We start from the raw sequence: 15,464 nt of genomic DNA, 5'->3' as shown, positions 1-15,464 counted from the left end.
TTTGTTGTTGTGCTGCATAATTCTTTCTTAATAATGATCTTGATCAAACTTACATTTACCCAGCTTTAGAAACTGCATTTTTACTCTTGCCCACTCCACTGTTTCAACATACAAAAGAAATGCAATGAGGTTTGGGGGTTTTTAATATGCTGGTGTTGTCTTTTCAAATGTGGACATTTCTGTGCAGCCTACAAATGTATGCACAACATTACCAGCAGCTTCCACTAAAATGGATGACTGTTCCGCCAGATGAAAATTAGCTGCTCTTAGCGTACGCAGTTAGCATTCAAACTGATTTACTAGGCTATTCTTAAAAATCTAGCTCTCCATGCACACCATTCAGTAACCAAAACTATTGAAAATGCACAGAATAAAGGGAGTGTGAGAGAGACAAATGCAAAAATGTATATTAAAATGTGGGCATAGGAAAATTTATTGATATAGTAATTTACAGGTGAAGTCTCCATATACATTCTTCTCTAGGATTTTATTGTTGTTCATATAGAATGAAATAAATCCATCTGCTATTGGCCTACACGGGTTCTTTGCACCATTTGAGCCTTCAAAATAGGGCTCAAGTGATACTTATATAGTGAACAGCTCTTGTGCTGGCCCTTTGCAAAAGGATGAATTTCATCCCTAGTCCATAGTACTGACGATAGTTTACTTGAAATGAGATAACTACAGAAACCCAGGTCTGTAATATATTCTGTCCCTGAGATATTTGCACACAACTGGTAGCATTCGAGTCATTGAGAAGACGAGGATTTCTCATGAGATAAAAGGAAGGAAATTTAGGAGAAATGGGTTTAAATTTGCCCTAATGAACAAGTTGCCTCTGTTATGTTTTCCTTCAACATAACTTATACATGATCAGTTGCAGCTCATATATAGGCTTCAGTCACAAGTATTATGTTTATTCTTGGCCATCAGCCAGGACTTTATGACAATATATGTACATTTTTAACATTAAATGATCCTTTAATTGAAAATAGTAGATTCAAACATAAATTCAAAATGCATATATTATGATCATATTTGTTACTTTGGCCTACCCACTCTTCAAGTTTGTCCTAAACTTTGGTAGACATCTGTTGGACTGATCACCACTTACACAGGAATATTTCAATATACTGAAGTATTTTGATGATGTTTAACTTAGAATATCTGTTTTCTGTTTCTTTAAATATAATGGACATGTTCGTTAGCTGCACCAAGCTTATTGTCAGTGCAGCAGGAAAGGGCCCCAAATGTGGTTCTAATGTAACTTTTAAGTTTATCCACCCTGGGGCTAGCTGAGGGTGTAACTGGCCCCCAGTACAAGTTAGAGCAGGTACAAGTAACTTCCATGGCTTGGAATGATCCCATAGGGGCCATTCTGGCATTTGGGGGTTGCTGTAGCATAGCACATTCTGGCCAAATGCCCTAATGACTCTAACTCACCTTGGAATACCCTCTGCACAGAGTGGGGGAAAACAGGTAGCAATTGAGCTGGCTACACCTTCTTTATGCTATCAGGGGATTGTCTGCTGACAGAGAAATCCCCAGATCCTCTTTTAGGGCAATTTTAAGTCCCATTTAAGTCCCCTATAACAGAAACAAAACACTTGCCCAAAAGACATATTCCATGCATTTGGAATCCACAAATCTCTTCCTCCTTCACATATAATCCTTAGAAGATAGTAGTACATACTGTTCAGACAAGAATAGTGTGGTGGAATATAGGTCCTCAGATTACAGACTAGGTTACACAGAGCACAGTATGGCTATAAAAGTGTGTGTGTGTGTGTGCGCGCGTGTGTGTGAGTGTGTATTATAATTGAGATTTTCAAAAGTAGACTACTGAATTTAATTATACAACTGTTGTTAAAACTAATGAGAATTGTGTGGCTAAATCCCCCAGTCAGCTTTGAAAATTTCAGTCAGTGTGTATCATGTGTGTATAGTTCCTGGCTTCTTATCTGAAAATGTACATCCCAAAATAAATATATTAAGAAGTGCAGAAGAGTGGGTCTCAAACTGTGGTCTATGGAGAGCTGGCTGGTCACATGATACTGGCCCTCCTCCTAATTCCAGTCACTAAATCACATTAAACACATTGAACACTGTCCTAGTGGTACTTTTCTATGTGAATAATTATTGTAGTTGCTGTAGGGATTTGAAGTGATCATGAATGGTAGGGGAGGTGTTCTTGAACCAATCTCTCGATTAAGATGTGGTCCGTATTGTGAAATAAACGTTAAGATCTCCTGCTGTAGTAGCCCAAGCTGCTTATACAGGATAAATTATTCTCTTTTAAATGTCATCTTATAGGATCTCATCCTCCCATCCCCAGATAATTTAAGGGAAAGTCTCAAGGCAATGGGACTTGACAGATTTTTTAAACAAGATGTATTCAAGTTTAGAAAAGACAATAGACAGAAGCTTATTATGGAGATACATTTGGTTTAAAATAAATAGTAAGCACTATGAGATTATTAATCATATTTTCTTATTTTATTATGTTAAATAATGACACCAGTTCATGTAAGAGTATCTCTTTGTGTTTCGTTAAGATGTTCTGTAACAATATCTTTCAGTTTTCCCTTATTGCAAGGAATTTCTCAACTGTTCCTCTGTTCCACAAAGACCTCTTCTATTATCCCTGTATAATTAAATGAGAAGCTAAGGATATGGAAAACTTTATATTAAAGCATCAGAGGGGTAGCCATGTTACTCTGGATCTGTAAAAGCGGCAAAGGGTCCTGTGGCACCTTATAGACTAACAGATGTATTGGAGCATAAGCTTTCGTGGGTGAATACCTTCTTCGTCAGATGCAAGTGAGTATTCACCCACGAAAGCTTATGCTCCAATACGTCTGTTAGTCTATAAGGTGCCACAGGACTCTTTGCCACTTTTATATTAAAGAAACCAATCCCAAAATCATTTCAAGCTCTTTTCTCTACTACTTTTGCTGTGTCCCTAATTTGTGATTTACGTCCCACATTTAGGCAATGTCAGGTTAGGCGCTATGTCTGTATCTCAGAAATAATATATGTACTATACTAAGTTGCTATACAAGGCCCCAAATCTGCAAACACTTAAGCACACATGACTTCAGTAGGACTACTCACATGAGTGAAGTTAAGCATAGATTTAAAGTGTTTGCAGGATTGAGGCTTTCATAAGTATGTATATAAAGCAACATTAGATAATGTTAATTTTATGTTTTTTCTTTCAACTTCAATACCATATTTTGTTTACTTGAGTAGAGGTCTAATCTATGTGGCATTTTTAGAAAATCTTCTGATTATATCTTTCTTTAATATGTTGCAAGATTTTGTTCAGTTCCTGACTGTCTTTATTTGGGGAATTCCATTTGTTTCTGTAAATATTCTCCTCTTCAGTGCACAGCAGGAAGTTAGCTAATTCTCCACATTTACTAATAAAAAAATTAATGGGTATAACAAGACCTCTTCATTAGTGGTGATTTAGTGAGCCTAGTATATATGAAGTAGAGAGAAGATCAAACCAAAATCCTGGACTCAGACTCCTTTGGAGAAGTTCAGAACTTCATTTAAATGTAAACTGTATAGTGGCTGGGTCCTATATAGTATAATGAGCTATACCTGAACTTGGATCTGAACACCCTTAATGTTTGGGAAATTCCAAACTGGAATCTAAATTTTGAGATGATGGCTCATTTCTGGTTGTGAATTATGAAGACAGTGTGCTTCAAATCAGCCTAGGTGAAGTAATATTTTCACAATATTATCACACTAAGATGATTTGATGATTTAGTATGCTGGCTATTAAGAAAAAAAATCTATTTGCTGGTTCTCCAGAATCCAGCCTGTGACAATACTAGGCACTATCATTATAGCTTAGAATGTTCAATAAACAAGAGTCTCTTTTGTGAATGTAATGTTATAATAATTGGGAATTCTAACTGTTCTGCACTTCTTATAACTACGTTTTGTAAGCAGCCCAAATAACAGTAAAGAGTATAGTTGACCAATTATGAGAGCCCTAAAAGCCCACATTTCAGTTCTCTCTAATTCAAATTGAGCTCTTGCTGGTTATGGTCAAAAGGTGAAAAAGAAAAAAAACATAAATTTTGTTAATATACTGGATGCTTTGTGCTATATAATTTATAATCACTTTACATGACTGGAAAAGTGATCAGCTGAAGCAGACAAACTGTAGTTATTGTTTTAAATTTGTACATTATTATTCATTAAGCACTAACTACAGGTTCAGTGCTGTAAAACGCCTATACAGTTAAGGAGACATTTCCTGCCTTGTGAATCTTTTAGTCTACTTGATCTAGTGCATTTAAAACCCCGCTGGAAAGAATAATGTATTTTAATAGTAGAATCCTGTAATGAGAGTGATTACTGTTACTGATGTAAATAGTGTGATGATTTGAAGTTTGTGGGACAGTGGGAAAATGTCAATAGGGTCCAATCTTGTTCCTGCTGAAGTTAATGGAAGTTTTGTCATTAACTTCAGTGACAGTAGAATGAGGCTCTAAGTAAATTATATATATAACGATCAGTCCAGACGGTATAAACGAGTATTTTCCCCATCTATTAGCACTGTTCAGTTGTTGCTAAAGGCCAAACTTGTATTAGTAACCATGCTCTCTTGTGATGTAAACGGGACTTGTTAATGATTCTTTATTGATACTTACAAGATATGAAACTCTGTCACTTAGGGCCTGCTCCAAAGCCATTTCAAAGAGTGAAAATATGTCAGTTGATTGAAATGGGCTCTTAAACAGGCCTTTCCAGCTAGGGGATTGCTGTGGGAAAAGGAAGAAATACCCTACCTGAACGATGGTGGAGAGAGGACACTGAGCATAACCAGTTGTAGCTCAGGGAGTGATGGAAGCTACCTTATGGTTACTTTCTGCATGACAGAGCTGAGATCTGGTGAGGAGGAAATGCTCTCTATATTCTCTCCTCCCCATTAATGTACCTGAAGAGGGCTGCCATAATTTAGCCCACAATTAGTACTATTAAAGAAACCTTCAAATACTGTACTGCATATAGTAGTACATCTAGAAATTCTGTAACTATATCTCCTCAGAAATAATATCCACAAGTGAATTTATGCAATTTAGAAGAAAATCACCCCCAAATAAACAGAACCTACCAACCCAATGCAAATGTTTGTATAGTACTTCTTGTTTTATTATCTCCCTAAGGTGACACACACCATGATAAACTATGACTGACCCCTCTTAATATTATTCGTTACTGGTAATTTTCCTCTTTGTAGGAGTTTCCTCTATGTATCTTACAGATACGCCCAAAGATTCAGAAAAAACACCCTTAGTGCATGGTGCCCAAAGTAATGTGAGAGGTTTAAAATCATTTAGCATGATTTTAATGTCAGTTAATGAAGGGTACAGTTACAAATAATGTGAAAATAAAAATGTTTCTTCTAGGGGATCTCTTTATTGGACTCCTGATTCAAGTCCATATTTCATTGGGATCGCATGGTTTTGAAAACTCCTAAGACATACACCCGTCATCCATTTGTAGAACTTGTGACAGATACCTTTTCTACTCCCCGTCCCTCAGAAGGGTGAGTTAAGTTTGAACCAGAACCTTTTCATTTAAAGCTACCAATTATTTTAGGGCTGTTTCTTCTTCCACCTTTTACAGCAATGCTTATCGTGGAAGCAAAAGACCACTCTGACTATGGTGGCAACATTTATCCCTGGGATAACTCCAGTGAAGTTACTATACTACTGCAGGGATGAATGTGGTCCTGAGTTCTTAGCTAAGGCTTCATTCCTGCTCCTGTCGAAGTCAATGTCAAAACCCCAAACTACTTTAGTAGTACAGAATACATCATGGACATTACTACTGAGATTGAAAGCCTATTAAATTAGCAAAAATATGGCCTGATTCTGACAGGTGCTGTGCATCTTCAACTCCTATTGACTTCAATAGGACTGGCAGGCACTCTGCACCTCTGAAAATCATGTGTAGTTTGCGGAAGCACAAAACTACTTTGCAAATACTCCAATGCAGCAAGGAAAAAAGGTCTTAAAAGGTTGGGTTTTTTTTTAAAAAAAGTGATACTGAAAATCTGGATGTGAGACTACATTTACTAATTGGCAAAGGAGTATCGTCTAGTAAAGCAACTTTAATTTGGTCAAAGATGGCGAAAATTCTGCTTCATCTAATTTTGTCTTCAAGATTATTTTTAAAATATGCTATTTCCATTTAGAGAAAATATGCAGAAAACATAGTTGTTCCCCTCAAAAAGTTAGTTTTGATTTTGACATGGAAGGTAGCAGTCTTTCTAGTTGTGTTTGGTACATTTTCTCAGGATAGTCTAAATTCTGTGTATTAGGCTTTAAACATGTATGAATCCAAAGGGGTTTTTAATCTCGTCTTTGCTGTAAAATTAGGTTATACATGATTAAATATGACTGCTCATCATAGTTTGCTGTTCTAGCATAGCCATAAAATGTGTTGACGTATGTGTATATATATATATATATATATAAATATATATTTGATAACAGACACTTTAGGCAATATATAAACAGCCATGTCAAAACTTAAAAGATAGATGACATCTAAAGTTGCAGTATAATCAGACTTGAAAAATACTTTACAAGTAAACAATGGCCTCTGCACAGATCTTTATCAATACTCTGAAAGCCACCTCTTTAGAAAGTTGCCAGCTAATACTTGTGTTTTGGCACTGCTTCCTTTCTCCTTAGAGATACATTTGACTATTGAGAACTACCTGTATCTAAATCACCTTTCTTCCCATATAAAAGTGGCCCTTGGGTATTGTACCTTTAAGTTGTGCCATTCAGTGATTCTGAACATTGAAAAATGTGCGGGTGTAATACTGCAAACAGCAAGTGAGATCCAACATTTCTGAGAGACAGAACATTTCACAGCTGGCACAGTTATTTTCCTCTTGGGACTGCCTCACCATTTCAAATTACTTTTCTTCATGTAATATGCCTCGCACACATGTTCCAAATGTATTTTGGTTTCTCTCAAGTTATAGCAGTGTTGTGGAAATAACTGTGAAATAGAAAGTTTAAAATACTGAGCTTCAATCCCAAGAAGAACGTGGGAACCTACGTACTTTACATCAGAGGTGAAATAGTTCATATTTACTTGAAGGTGGTATTATTTTCCTTATTTTTAAATCTACTATTATGAAGATACGATGTTACATGTAAATTTTCATGTGCTGGCATGCCTACAAATTAATAGTGTAATAGACTGCTCAGCTCTCAAAACTAGGGCATTTTTAAGGTGAATTGCATTACATATGCCATCTATTTGAAGAACGAATATGGGGTTTGGCAAAGCTACCTGCTGAGCAACATAATAAGATTTTTGTACAAAGTACAAGTTACTGATTATTATTGTATTTTATTTTTCTATGATTTCCTAAGAGGCATTATCAGGTCTTACAGATGGGGTAAGCCTGTTTATTAAGATATTTATTAGCAAATAAAAGTTATAGTACTGGTGGTTATTTCTGAGTTCATGCTTTTTGTTTTACCTTAACTTACGCATATGATACACAGTAAAACTTCTCATATGTGACGAGGCAAAAAAATCAATTGCTTATCACAGAGTGGTGTACCAATCAAAGTGGATCACATTGTATTCTAATTTTTGGGATGCTTTAGGTAGTCTTTTACAGCAGGAGGGTTCCTAATCAGTGTGGACTCTTATATACATGTCACTGTAGATTCCGTGCTCTGATAAATGTCTTCACAAAATGCACATGCAATTGATAATGTTGTTAAAGAACTATACATACTGTGATAATCCCCAAACTGCAGATCCCTGCAGTCACAAGAATCCGATCCCATATACATAATAACACTGTCTCCTTCAAAAGAAACACTGTTTATCTGAATCGGAACACGTTTTAAATTTGTTATTAAAGCTCTGTAGTTTTGTTCAATCCCCATAAACTGGGTCTCTGAGCATTGGTCTTCACTGAAAAATGCTACTGTACTTGCAGCTCCTTCTCTGAAATGGCAGTAAAAACTTGACTTTCCAGTCGCACATGGCGGCAGGTTTCTAACACACATTAGTTATTGTTGTTTTATTATTCACATAATGTGAATTATACATTGTATTTTACAACAGGAAAAAAATGCTAAACGAAATACTTAATCCCAGACCCAAAAAGTTTAAAAACTAAAAGTATAAGCAGGCTTTTTCTTCATAATGCCTTAACTGCAGTACAAAACTAAATAGAGAGATGTGGTTAATAGTAGTGGAATGCTGGATTTCTGGAGTTAAAACCTTCAGTCCTTACTTGGGAAAAGCTCCCTCAGTAAGGACTGCAAGATTTGGCCTACAAGGCATAAAGTATAAAGTGAGTTTTGCATTTGGTTCTGACTGTAGTGAGACCTTTGGTCATTCATATCACTTGAGTGAGTTCAAGAATCTAGGTTCAGTTCTTGGTTACTGACTAACTTTAATCTGAAAAATAGGAAACAAAAAAATTTCTCTTACACTGAGACTTATTTCACATGCTGAGTAATTTCCATACTGTTGCCAACTCTTGCAGTTTTGTTACGAGATTCATAACAGTTGGTGTTTTTCTTAAAGCCTCAGCTTCTTGAGTCAAGTGATTTTGGGAGAATCTCAGCTTTCATAAAAAGAAAGAAATGTTTAGGCACTACTGAAATACATATACTAAATAATATCCTTCCATTGCTATGTCTAGCACAATCAATCTACATCCTTCTAGAACTCTATTCACCATAGTAGATAGAGCTTAAATGGTTTAAGACTTCATCCACCATTATGTGCTACAGTTTGTCTTCTTAGGAACTTGGGTTCCCATCATCACATCCCCCAGTGCTCTGCTCTCTGTACTAGGCTCTCTACTGATGAAACAAAAAGAAAAGAAGTACTTGTGGTACCTTAGAGACTAACCAATTTATTTTAGCATTAGTCTCTAAGGTGCCACAAGTCCTCCTTTTCTTTTTGCGAATACAGACTAACACGGCTGTTACTCTGATACTGATGAAACAGTTCAACTAAAAGTTCTTCCTTTTACATCCAAAGCCTACTGCTTGGTCCTTCTCCAACCATAAGCTTCCATAACAGCTGTGTGTTCCACTGGAACCATGGAAATTTTGACTAGGGAAGTGAAAATGAGTGTGGGAAAGAACTTTTACAGGTGCCTCCTGTAGACTTTGGAATTCACTCACATCAGAGATTAAAAATGACCACAGCCCTTGCCAGGTTCAGAAATAAATGCACAACTTGTATCATTGATTTCCCTTTCCCTCAGTAATGGCTGAATACTCACACCAGATCCGTTTTTCCTGCAGGCCAGGGAAGGGTAGACGGGGTACACCTGCCCTGATTTTAAACATCTGAAACGTGCAGATATTACAGCTCTATCAGCTATCTGAGCAGCTAGAGTTTTTGCTTTGTTGATCCTCAGTTTAGCCTCTCTGTGTGATCTTGGGTAAATCACGTAATCTCTCTGTGCCTCCGTTTCCACAATAACGATAGCCTTAAAATGGCATATTTGGAGGCGGATTTTGAAACCCCTCCCAGTCAAGTATTGGTTCTGATCTGAGTTGTTGCAGGCTTTTTGGTGCGTGGAGGTGGGGAAGGGAAGGGCTGTCGCCAGCGGCACCATTTCTGAAAAAATCAGGCGATGGCGTGGTGGAAGCTGGCTTTCCCGATGCCCGTGTCCACAGTCGGGCACGGTGTGGAAGACGTAGTGGAGCACAGGGGGCAAACCAAGCTTTGGGAGGGGGGAGCCACTGCCCTCCTTTCCCCAGGCCTGTCTCTCCTGCTTAAGGCGGACGATGAACCTGACACCAGCAGCAGCCCCCGGCCTGGGAGCTGCTGCGGCAGGGCCGGGGTCGCTGGGATGCATCTTGCGCGGCGCGGCTCGCGACCTACAGGCCCCCAGCGCCTCGCCGCAGCGGCCGGGGGGAGGAGGGGGAATTGGCGGAGGGGGCGGAGCTAACGCCGGACGGGGCGGAGTTGCCGGATAGCGGATCGGAGAAGGGGGCGGAGCTTATGCCGGGCGAGCAGGAGGAGGGGGCGGGGCTACACGTGTGGGGATTGGAAGAGGGTGGAGTAAAGGGGCTTGTGGGAGGAAGGGCGGGGTCGCGTCAGGGTCGCGCGCGCTGGCGGCGTGGTCTCCTAGGCAACGGCGCAGGCGGCGGTTGCTGGTTGGGCGGGGCTCCGGTGGGCTCCAGCAGCCCCCCCCCCCCCCCCCGCGAGCGGGTGGCGAGGCCTCGGTGCAGGGCGAGGCGCGGTAGGGGTGAGACAGAACCGAGCTCCCGGCCTAGGGGCGGGGCGGGGCAGGAGGCTGCTGGGCGCGGCCTGGGCGGGGGGTGGCCCCGTTCCTCCCCCCGGTCAGCCCTTTGCCCGCCCCGGCCGGAGCCGGTCCCGCGCCGCTTGTTGCGGCGGCCGGTTTTTCCCCCTCCCCCGCGCGGCAAAGCGCGAACAGAGGGGTCCTGCCCTGGTGCGCTGAGCGGCGCTGGCCTCTGCCCCGGTCCCTGCGCAGGGTGCGGGGCGGGTGCGTTGCCCTCTCCGAGCGACTGCCAGTAAAATTCCTTGTTTTCACACGACTGTCTGAAAATTTTCCTGCTTAGTTTCTTCCTGAAGATTAAGTTAACTGCTCTCATTTCTCTTCCCTTTTTCTCTTTAGCTAAGGGGAGGGCAGGTCGGAGGGTGAAGGGCAGGTGTCTGGGAGCACATTTTTCTGTGTTTTATGTTCTTTGATAAAATTATAAAGTGTTATTTATGGAATGCTGCTAGAAAAAATGGCCTCGGTTTGAAACTGGGTGGGTATAAAGATCTCATTGAGGATTAAAAAGAAAAGGAGGACTTGTGGCACCTTAGAGACTAACCAATTTATTTGAGCATGAGCTTTCGTGAGCTACAGTTAGCTACGGCTAACTAATTGGTTAGTCTCTAAGGTGCCACAAGTACTCCTTTTCTTTTTGCAAATACAGACTAACACGGCTGTTACTCTGAAACCTGTCATTGAGGATTGTGTACTTCATGTCCACTTGTTTGCTTTAGCGGGATAGCAAATAAAGTTTTAAGCAGTTCAGAGATTGCTTGAGAATATGCTCACCTGGCATCTAAGACTTTTGAGTCTTCTGAAGCCCCTCTCTCCTTTGTGTCATCACTCTGCATGTTTCCTGCCTACGTGGACCAGTGGGCTTAAGCAAGGATATGGGATCTGCTTCTAAGACATTGATAGTGTCTTTCTCCTTTGTGCCTGGGGCTGTAGCCTTTCGCTGCCAGTACCATCAAGTTCCCCCAGCTATTGAGGTATACTGCTAGGACTCTTTCCATGAATTAGCCTGTAAGTGCTTTATTGAAACACACACACACACAACGCTGTCTTTCAAACAAACTGGCTTAATGTTTTGTCCGTATTATTTTTCCTCCCAAAAAATACTAGCTTCCTAGATTTTGGGCACTAACAGCATTTTTTCTGTGTCCTACATATCTTGCAATTGATTGACCTTCTTAAAACAGTAACATTTTTTCTTTCTCCTTTGGTGAAATTAAAACCTTTGTTAACCCACCTTGCAGAAACCTGTCTGCTGCTGTAAAGGCTGGCACCCAGTCCCCACTGTTGGCATTTAAATAATCCTAATCTCATTTTAGAAGTTTATACCTAATATTAAGCAATAGCATGATTATTCTGTTAAACAATAATATTTATAATAAAATAGTTGTTGCCACAATAGAGCAGCCCAGATGAAATCACTAAAAAAAAAAGTGAAGGTCCCAACAGCAATGTTAATTCAGCAGCATTGCATATATGTAGTATATTCTGTACCTGTATTTTCTTGTTCAATATGTTCTTTGATTAATATTCATGTTTATATACTTCACCATTAAATATGCCTGATGTGTGTAATGAGGATGAGTTAATGTTGGTGTTGAAAATTTGATGTGTCACGCTCTTAAAAATACATAAACATACAGTATAACTTCTGTGTTACATTAAAGTCACTATTGTAGGTTTTAGTAAAGTTAAGTTTTCAGTTTTCTAGAACATCAGTGTGTACCTTTATAGTATTTGTGTTCTTTGCTCATTCTATCACCATCGGAGTGACTCTTTTTTATCATCAAACTATCACAAGTGACCAAGTCAGCTTTGTCATTGTACTTTACTATAGAATTTTCAACAGAAAGTATCTTTCCTCTTTGGCTACTCTTTCAGAATACAGACAAATCTCTTGTGCAGACAACAAAATGGCATGTTTTGGAGAACATGATTCTGGTCAGGTTCATTTTGACAAAGTACAAGCTTTATGGTTGTATCCAGAAATGTAAAAAGCTTTTATTTTATCAAACAGAATCAAAAAGAGCTAGAAGAAAAATGAAAATTAAACAGTTATGGCAGTTCATTGACAAACTCCTATTTGTAAAAGAAATACTACCAATAGCAAATAAGTTAAACTACTTCAGTAGCAACTTAATTAAGGCACATGCTGTTGAACATATAGCTACACAATATAGTAGTAGAATTCCCGAAGCAGAGTGTTTCAGACACAGTACATCATAGAAATTATAAATCTGTTCTAAGTAGACTTTCTACTACATCCACGTCTTGCCATGCGTACTTTAAGCTAATGTGGTGGGTAAAATAACTGTAATTTTCTTTTAAATGTGTTTAGAATAATTTAATATTTAAATGTTCGATCTTGGTTTTCATATTGTAAGGTATTTTTGAGCTAATGGGACTGAATAGTCTTTATCAGCTTTCCTTTCCTCTTTCTCCCAGCCTCCAGAAAGTTTCTTGGTAATCTGAATTCACTGACAGTGTCTGGAACTGAGTTGTGTATAGTTCTGTTCTCTATACAAGGTGAAATTTTTTTTCCTCCTGAAAATTCTTTTGGCATTATGTATGTTTTATTAGAGTGCCACAGACATTCAGTGTCAATTATCACATGTTGAAATTATTCCCTGATTGTAGCTTTCAAGGACTGCCAGTTCTTAGTTTTCTATATACAGTATGTCCAAGCACATGCTGTAAGAGAATTCACAACACAAGCGCCTTTTAGTCCCCCTACTGCTGAACAAAGACAGTTTCTGGGCCTAAGTAACAATTTGGCTTCCCTCTGACAAGTAGCAGTGTGTTTATATTGTCTGGCTACATCTCTGACTAATCCGTCATAATCAGTTTCTGTTTACAGTTAACTATTTCCTAATGTACAGTTCTTAATACCAACATTGATAACTCATTTCAGTTATGGTTTCAATTAATCATACTTTATTTACAGTTTTGGTTTCAATAACCTTACAGTAGGTGTGTGAAAAGGCAAATGTTGTTTTGCAAAATTACACCATGAAGATTTTATGATGTAAATTGTGATGACTGGCTGGACTTCTGATAGTTTAAAATATTATATAAATGTCATTGGTGAAGTTTAGTAAAAGATAATGAAGTGTTAGTCTTGTTGGCATTTGTATCACTAGTGTTGTACCAATAAAATAAAAACCAGCAGGATCTTATTAAAGGGAAAAAGGCAAAATACCACATTTATTGTGAATACAGAAAGAATCATAGTAAGCAGTTAGTTATAGCTATAACATTCCATTCAATCTCAAATTTATTCTCACATTCATTCATTCATACACACACACACACACACAGGTTCTGCAAGGTTGTTATCATAGTTACCAGCCTTAGAGTTGCTCATGCCAAGCCACTGGCCAGGTGGCCTGGACATGAGGAGGGAGCAGGGCCTTGTCAGATGCTCATCTGATGCTCCTGGAAGTTGGTTTGCAGAATCAGACCCCAAAGTTCTCACTTTTTAGAGTCTATTTTTATAGGAATTTCTTCCTATGGCAGTCTATGGGAATTGCTTCATCATGCTGTTGCTGAATCAATCAGCAGATAGCACATTCCTGACGGCTCCAAGATGTTATCTTGTTCTTTGGTTCTCCCATTCTTGAGGCTGTTGGGTGGATTCCAGTCTGCCCTCCGGGTGGGGTCCTCTGGTTATTTCCACTTGACGCCTTCTTCAGCCGATGGACACTGGATTCTTAGGCTGGCCCCTCCCTGATCATTCAGTTATTATCCACACCAAGCATCCATCCACATCCATCCTCTATCTCTATTTTAATCACAATTGTTAATACAACAAAAGGGTGGGGAGTCTCTGGGTGCTGTTTCTGTTGTTAGAGTATTGCTTTGAGTCTCTCTCTCTGTGAATTGCTTTGAGAACAGACTCTGTCTTAGAATGTACTAACACAGTTAGCAGCTTGCAAGTTTCACACATAGAGGGAGAGAAACAGCACCAAAAACCAAGAGACCTCTTAATTAGTAATACCCTGGAATTTAAACTATGGGGAATCAAACTCATTTGTGATTTTAATACAGAACTTCTTTAATATGATCCAACACTAGAACACTTTGACTAATGATTCATTGGCTAGCAATACTGACAAGGACATTGGCTACTTATAACACTGTCTATATAAGCACAATCTACTTTTGTGTCAGGCTTCTTCCCAGTAATCAGCTTACACTCTGTTTACTTTCAGTATTAACCAAACCTGCCGTGACACTGCTTGTATAGGGTCTTATTCATATTGTCCTTTTAAAAGCCTGAGGACTTCTGACCCACATGCCTACCTACTGTGCTAGACCTCTGGTACCGTAACCATTTTAAATAGAGATTTCCTTTTCCTTTCTTCTGAATCACAGGTGGTCTCTGTGCATTGAATCAGAATCATGGGATTGTTTGATAAGCTAGCAGGATGGCTTGGTCTGAAGAAGAAGGAGGTTCATGTTTTGTGCCTTGGGTTGGACAATAGTGGCAAAACAACTATCATTAATAAACTTAAACCTTCAAATGTAAGTAACCTTAGTTCACTGCTAACTCTTTATTACCAAATGTTACTGCAAAGTTGATATAGAGGAAAAAAAGTGGAGGTCTGTTTATAAGCTTAGAAAATATAATGTATAAAAATGCCCCCCCCCCCCCGAAATAAAGCTTCAGTCCATTTGCATACCTCGCTTTATGTATATGTATATATACATATTTTTTTTAAATAGTGGTTAAAAAACAACCACCACTACCTACTAATATGCCTACTGTCTTCTCAGATCACAGGATAAAGAAGGGTTTATGATGGACGAGATTAAAAGTGGGCTGTGGAAACTGTTTTTATTTTGAAGAAATAAATATTATCGTTTGAAACTTTAATGGTTTGGGACAAGTACAGTTTTACTGCAACTAGCACTTGTCTGTAAACATCATTATCTTTGTCTTAGACTATTATTGATTAAAGATGATGCTGCATAACTAGGAAATTAAGAATGGGAATGCAAAACTTTTTTATGGTGAATTCAGCATTGGTACTTTCTAAATTAATGGACTGTGACCATCAGATGTACTAATCCATTGATAAAAAGAGAGTATGAGTTCACCATCAATGTCTTGTGTAACTGATTGTGATGAAGGGTA

At 38.8% G+C, this 15,464-nt stretch overlaps 1 protein-coding gene across 10 annotated transcripts in view; it reads left to right on the top strand.

Annotated features, from left to right (window-relative positions):
- Nucleotides 1-10,140: 10,140 nt before the first annotated feature.
- The window catches only part of ARL6 (ARF like GTPase 6), a 44,174-nt gene continuing 38,850 nt past the window's right edge, over nt 10,141-15,464 (top strand). Inside the window, exons 1-4 of one of the 10 annotated variants that reach the window (XM_084625238.1) lie at nt 10,141-10,276; nt 11,189-11,304; nt 12,773-12,853; nt 14,702-14,851. In XM_084625238.1, the coding sequence (XP_084481364.1) occupies nt 14,729-14,851 (123 nt within the window). In that variant the 5' untranslated portion in view covers nt 10,141-10,276; nt 11,189-11,304; nt 12,773-12,853; nt 14,702-14,728. Of the gene's footprint in view, nt 10,283-11,065; nt 11,339-12,772; nt 12,854-14,701; nt 14,852-15,464 lie in introns of those variants that run through there. The other 9 variants (XM_084625236.1, XM_084625239.1, XM_084625242.1 and 6 more) reach the window with 9 other exon arrangements.

The sequence above is a fragment of the Lepidochelys olivacea genome (genome assembly GCF_965140295.1).
Source record: "Lepidochelys olivacea isolate rLepOli2 genome assembly, chromosome: 1".
Lineage (NCBI taxonomy): Eukaryota > Metazoa > Chordata > Testudines > Cheloniidae > Lepidochelys > Lepidochelys olivacea.
Note: the sequence above shows the minus strand (reverse complement) of the source record. Positions and strands in the feature narration are given on the sequence as shown.